The 6,989-nt window shown below is 39.1% G+C and overlaps 1 protein-coding gene across 1 annotated transcript; it reads right to left on the bottom strand.

Annotated features, from left to right (window-relative positions):
* Nucleotides 1-771: 771 nt before the first annotated feature.
* LOC120617087 (interferon tau-1-like) lies at nucleotides 772-1,457 on the bottom strand. The gene has a single exon (XM_039880663.1). The coding sequence runs from the start codon at nucleotides 1,455-1,457 to the stop codon at nucleotides 900-902; it is 558 nt and encodes a 185-aa protein (XP_039736597.1). The 3' UTR covers nucleotides 772-899.
* Nucleotides 1,458-6,989: the final 5,532 nt, after the last annotated feature.

Raw genomic sequence — 6,989 nt, 5'->3', positions numbered from 1 at the left:
TAATACCTCCCATGGCAGTTGTGTTCATCATACAGCCATATTCCCAACTGCCAATAAGAGTTGTGCATGAACTTGTCTCTCAGTTTGAGAAAACATCTGATGTTATTTTTCCTTTTTATCCTCCTTTGTATCTAAAATTTCTGGCATGTTTATTCTTTGTTCCTTTCTTTTCTTTTGCTTTGTGGTATTTAATATAATTTAAACCTCAGTACTGTTTTTGACTCCTTTTTGGTGATACAAAGTTGAAACAAATAGGAACTATCCATATTTACTCTATGTATCTGTATTTCTTCATCAGAGTTACGCAGTTTGAAATTAGACACTCAGCTTCCACACATCATCTGAATGGAATGAATGGTAAAAACATTATACTACCCATTCTTCACTATCAGTTACAAAATGAGGGTTTGGATTTTGATTTTATAAATAAATTCCAGAACCTTTTACATAGAAATTTAATAAATAAAGCAAAAACAAACTTAACGTAGAGACGTAAAAGTGTTTTATGTATTTTAATACAATGTAAAGATGAACATGTCATTACATCGATTTTTAAATATGAAAGATGCAAGAAGGACTGCAATAAATTAAATATTAAATAAATAAATAAATAAATAAATAAATAAATAAATAAATAAATAGATAGATAGATAGATAGATTGATAGACAGATAGATAGGTAGACAGATAGATAGTTAGATAGATAGATAGATAGATAGATACATACATACATACATACATACATACATACATAAAAAACAATCAGGAATCAAAGTAGTAATTTCCGTGACTTAAGCAGAAAGACATTTTCGAAATGCCCGATGTTATATACGCAAGTATGATATGGCACAACCACCAATGAGAATCATATCGAGGTGAGTCCATGCCTCCATCCTGGTTTCATAACCATTCTAACAAGTCTGTTGATAAAGAGAAGGCTCTCTTGATTTCCACTCTGACAATCTCCCAGGCACAGTCACTGTATTGCTTCTCTTTGAGGTAGAGACGGATGCCCTGGAAATACCTCTTCACGGCTAATGTAGAGTCCTCCATTCCCAGGGCAGATTCTGCTTCTTTCATCTCCGGCAACAAACAGGTGCCCAGGTCTTCCAGCTGACGATAGAGTCCACTGAGGAGCCCATGCAGTAGGGTCGTGTTCCAGGCAGCAGAGGAGTGTTCTGTGCTGAAGATGTCGAAGGTTTCCTGAAGCATCTCATGGAAGACAGTGATGGCCTGATCCTTCTGGATGTGGCTGCCATATACCATCTCCCGTGGCAATCCGAAGTTCTTTCTGTCTTTCCGACAGCGGAAAGAGCCGATTCTCTGCATTCGGTGCAGAAGCGCGATGTTCTCCTTGCTGACCTGGATGTGGTCTTGAGACAGGTCACAGCCTAGAGACCCACCGGGACCATAGCTGAACACCAGCACGGCGGTGAGTAGAGAGAGCAGGGGGGCCATGCCGAATCAGAGATGCTGCTGGCCTGGCTGAGCTGCAAGTCAGGGGGAGCCTTGGACTCTAGGTTCTCTGATGACATTCTTTCTAAGCATGGCCATTAAATAGGGAACACAATAATTTTCACTTTCTCAACATTTTCTACATTTTTACTTCCTTTTTTTGTTTTCGTTTATGTGTTCTCTGTGGAGTCCAAGAAGATATCATCAATCTACACTATTAATTTTGCAATAGAAGTTTAATTTTCCCAGGTAACCCAAAGTATCACTACAAGTGAATACATATCAATCGATTGAGTAAAGATTTTTTTTTTAAATCAGAAGTGTGTTTAGATATGTAATTACATGCACACATGCACATACTCTTGTATATGTTTTAATACGTAAATATTGGTGTTCTCTGTGTTAGAAACACAACTTGACCTTCAACCTGGGTAGCACTTTTATCCTCCTTGCCTTACATGGGATGACAGGCTGCCTGAGCCCTATGGGTTTTTGTGTTTTGTTCGGTAACAGACCATGTATAGCGAATAAGCTCTTTAGAACCAAGGACTGGGATTCGCTTACTGTTTTATTCAGAGCAGAGGCTGATGATCATGAGTGAATAGGGTTCTGGGATGTTTCTTTTTCTTCTAGAACACATTTTTGCGGGTCCGTCTGGTTGTGCTTCATAGGCTCCACAAGATCAGAACTGCAACAGACACTGCCCTTTCTTTCCACCGTGTGTAACTGGTTTCGACGCTGCTCATCCATGCCAATACTTTAGCAGGAATACCGGTTCTCTTCTGGGGCATGTAGGTGTGGGTATTCTAATCCCAAGACCATTTTATTTTGCCAGCACCACCTGACTCATGAGAGAGATGCCACTTCTAGTAACCCTTTTCTTCTGGAGTGACAAAGTGTCCTCAACTCAAACTCTCCTGGACTCATTCTGTGAGGTCAGGGAGATTAAATCTTGAGAACTCTAGAATACCCCTGCCATGGAGGGCTTGTATCGTTGTTGGTAAAATAATAACCATGCAGCATCCTTGCCCTTCCTGCTGGAATATTTGTGTAAAGGATCCTCGTTGTCAGCGGTGTCCTTCTCCTCTCCTGACCCACATCCTCAGGTATCAAGTATCAGGAACCTTCCATGGTGATAGCAAAGTGAATTTTGTCTGTAGGTGGAGGAATTAGTTACCTAGTTGTAATCATTTTGCCTTTAGTAGGCACATAATTTTCATTTTCCAATACAGCTTTTATTGTAAGAATCGTCACTTAAATTTTGAATACCTGCTTCAGTCTGCATTTCTGAGCTGGCCGCAGGAGATTCAGTGCTAATGTCTCTCAGTAGAAACTCACAGGACAGAGACTAGCGCACTTCCGTTGTTCCCTTAATCTGCGTATTTGTTTGGGCTGCTTTGTCTGTCTTCTGTGTCATACTCAAAATGCAGCGTACTGAGGCGCAAGTTATTATGTTGAAATGAAATAACGTTTTTAAAAACTCTTTGTGCTCTTCCACTTTAAATTTAAATAATAGCAATCAACGGATTCTTACTAGCTTAATTTTTCCACAGTGGCTTACAGGGTATACTCTGTTTTGCTCCTATGGCATTACTTTCTGTTTCATCCTGAGATTAATGCAAATAAGGGGAAATAACAGAATTGCAAAGAAGCTTCACGGTTTTTCTCTCTAACTTTCAAGACTTCAGATTTTTTATTTTTCATTTCAACTTTCCTAGAAAGCAAAACTGGGCAGTTGTTTGTGGGCATGAAAGAAAACAAATGTAAATCTGACATCATGAATGTGAAAGAAGGAAAGTGACTTTCCTGCTGGGTAAATGACAAAGTCTATGGTAACAAATTTAGTGCATTAGAGATGGGGACTGGGTGGTGTGGCAGAGTGGAAGGGTGAAAGCCAGCATGGAATTACACAAAATGAGGAAATGGCTGCCCCTGCCAGAGGCACAAAGAAGACTAAATTCTGATCAATGACCAACCTTCGACCTTGGAGACGAGCCCCTTCATTCTTCCTCCCTTCAATCCATGTGAAATCAGCTCTGAGGAGAGAAGGGAGGAATCACACCAACCAATTCTCAAGAGAATGGTAACCTGAAACCAGGTACCAGAACCCAAACAACCCTCTTGGTAAGATTGTAGATAGTAACCTTTGCCTTTAGTCTATGTAGTTAGGAAATCCTCTCAGGCAATTTAAAGATTGCCTTGAGAAATCTAGACTGAAAGAGAAGGTACTAAGAAAAGAATCTGCTCTTAATCAGGAAAATACTGATGATGATATTTTAAATGATAATACCGAAATTTATTGCTTCTTAACCACGGACCAGCTACTGACCTAAGATCTTTGAAGTTATTAACTCAGTCTTTTCAAGAACTCCATTTGGACTGTTGGGAGAGAAATACAAATCTGGAAGGATGGATTATTCCGAAGGTACTAAAATCCAAGATCAAATCCTTCAGAAGATTTGAGATAATGACTTGTCTGGAAGGGCCTGTTAAAAGAAATGATGAATTGAAATGGACCTGGGATTTACGATCCATGGAGAGGCCCTGGGAAGAAATCAGATTGGGATAAAGGATTGTGCAGTGATAAAAGATTTCGAGTGTCACTTCAAATGCCAAAAGATTATTGTCCAATCATTTGTATGGCAGCAGAAGTGTAGTATGAGGCACTGACCGACTGACTTTAAATGCTAAGGAAAGTAGATACAGTTCTTTTGAAAGAGTTGTGAGAGAAGATTTTTCAGGCAAAGGAAACAGAAGTTTGCATCTGGCACTGGAATAACGTTCGTTCCTTCCAACACTCAGCAAATGCTGTGGTATCGGAGTCTCCCGTCGGGGACGCTGCCAATGGCTACATCTCCGTGGGAGAACTCTGTGTTCAGGGAATCCACTTGGATCTCCTCCTCGTCTGAATAGGAACGATCTGGCGAAAAAACTGATTCAGTGCTACCCATTGGAATCGTTCCACCTCCTGAGGGCCAGCCTCTTCCAGTCCACTCAATAAAAATAAACGTCTCTGTACTCCTTCCGAGTCTACAATGTGCTGCTGACTTTCATCTCCTTCCTGTTTCTAGATGTGTGCTGTTGCCTTTGAGCAAAGTGTGTCCTGCAGCATCCTTCTCCTGGAATCAGACATGGAACCATCTCAACAGGGGCACAAATGAGCTCCTGAATTCGTTCCCAAATCAGTGGTGTAGATGTGTGGTAAGGACTCTCGTCTTCACTACATTTCTGAACTGGATTGGACTTCAGTGGATTCGTAAACGCTGTAGCACGGGAATCAGATGGCATGAGGAAGGGTGGAGGCGAGGCCAGGTCCGTACATGCTCTGATTGGCGACGCTGGAAACCTTGGCAGCTTCCAGCTGGTGCTGCACCATGATCCCTCACAGCTCATCCAGCGGCACTTGAGATCCCTTCTCCCTCCTTGGGCTGTGAGATTGCCCTGTGCTAAGGGACCTGTGAGACGTCTCAGGCACCACCTTCGCCCCTCGCAGCCATCCAGTCCTGCAGCTCAGTCTTCCTACACCTTTGAATATTGAATATCTCTGAAATATGAAAGAGGACATTGCTATAAAGATTTTTAAAGAAAGGCAACAATATGGAACCAAATTATAATCTTTTTCACCCAAAATTATAAACAAAAAAACAAAAACAAACCTGTAAAGTTACTGCAAAATAAAAATAGAGATAAAAGAAAAAAGAAATGAAAGAATAGAAAAGAAAAGAAAAAAGAAAGAACACCAAAGAGTGGCAGCAGTCATAGTGTTTGAAAGGTGATATGCAATCACAGATCAGATGCAGGTGAATGAAAAAAAAAAAAATCCTTGTATTCATGCTCCTTACAAGTGATGGCAGAACAAAAAATATCAAGTCACAAAAATGGTTTAACATGCAAATTATAGCCCTTTTACTTATCAATTGGACAGAAGCTATCTAAAGATGGGGTCTGTAAACTGAGGTCAAAATTTGAGAAAGAGATCCCTGCAAACTGAGAAACTGGCACACACTTTCGATGAACTTGTTCAGTTACAGTTCAGATGCCTTTAATATCTCTCGATTCTACTCCAACGGATACTTCACAGGCCATCATTTGACAACAATCGTATCCTCTGAAATTCCTTTAAGCTATGCTTCTCTTACTACTGAGTCAAGATGCAAGGGATGCCAGTGGCATCATTATGCAAAGTGAAAAGGAGAATTTCTCCTGATTATGTAGTCAATGGACATGACTACATAATTCTTCTCTACAGTGAAGAATTAAAATAAATAAATAAAAAGTCTACATTACAACTTAAATTTAAAAGCTACTGATATTTAGTATAATTAAAATGTCTATTTAATAAACAACAGTTTTAATTTTAAATAAAATTAATTGAGCTTGACTTTAAAACTAAGTTTCCAGAGTGACTTTTAATGTAACAAATTTACTACATAGAGATATACCCAACTGCATGTTCAAATAAAAATGTATATAATCCTATAAAATAATGCCAATGTACAGATAAGATATATTTTAAAATCATTCAAAATTGCTCGACATCATTGTAAAATAAATTATTTTCTTAACATTCATTTTAGGTAGGCACTTAAGTTTTAATCATGCTTCTTATCAGAGAGTAATTTTTAACTTCACTAACTACTAGATATTCATCTGGATATTGTTAATAATTTTTTCTGCTTGGACTTGACATAGTTAATGATGTGTTGACTAACTTTAGGAGAGCTCACTATTAAATATCAACTGTTTGCATTGTATTCTTGAAACACACGTCACAGTGAGGCAAAAACATAAGCAACGCCACAATGCAAGTCCTGAGTAAGCAAAGGCCATCTCTCACAAGATGGCTTTGAGATCAAGCAGACCATGGATGGAAGGAAAATCACCCAATGAGCCATCAAGTCACCTCAGGTTTGTAGCAATAATCTTGCATATGTTTTGTGTATCTTCCCTGAGCTGAATGGCAATGCTTCTCATATGATACACAAGAGAACCAAAGAGAAAAATAAATACTGAAGAAGAAGATTCTGTTGGCTAGAGCTGAGCTTTGGAGCACCACCACAAACCACTCAAATACCTTAGATTTGTTCACACTCATGAGAACTACTATTCCATCCTTGGGAGCAATATTAGCCCCAAAGAGAACTCAAGATTCAGACAATATCATCCAGTTGATTCTTTCTTTGTATTTTTGTATTAAATTTCATATTTTCTAAAGGAGTTCAGAGTTTCCAATCAAGTTTATTCTGCTCAAACAAAAGGAAACCATCTTTGGAAATGATTGAACTGCAGAAATGTTAATTATTAATATGTAAAGACTTGAGTTTTAGCTTTCATCGCAAAGTCTTTTTATTTTGTATGAGAAGTTATGTTGCCTCAGCCCTCCAGATTCCTACTGCTTAAATGGAAGGTACAAGATCATCCTTGCTAAGTCAGCTCTTTAGTCACTGGACTTTGTCAGATTCTCTGTGTCATGCTTGGCACCAGGCCCAGGGGGATCACTCATGAAGTAATTTTCACTGAAGCAGGTCCTCAGAT

Source organism: Pteropus medius, unplaced genomic scaffold (genome assembly GCF_902729225.1).
Source record: "Pteropus medius unplaced genomic scaffold, Ma_sr-lr_union100, whole genome shotgun sequence".
NCBI classification, from domain to species: Eukaryota; Metazoa; Chordata; class Mammalia; order Chiroptera; family Pteropodidae; genus Pteropus; species Pteropus medius.
Note: the sequence above shows the minus strand (reverse complement) of the source record. Positions and strands in the feature narration are given on the sequence as shown.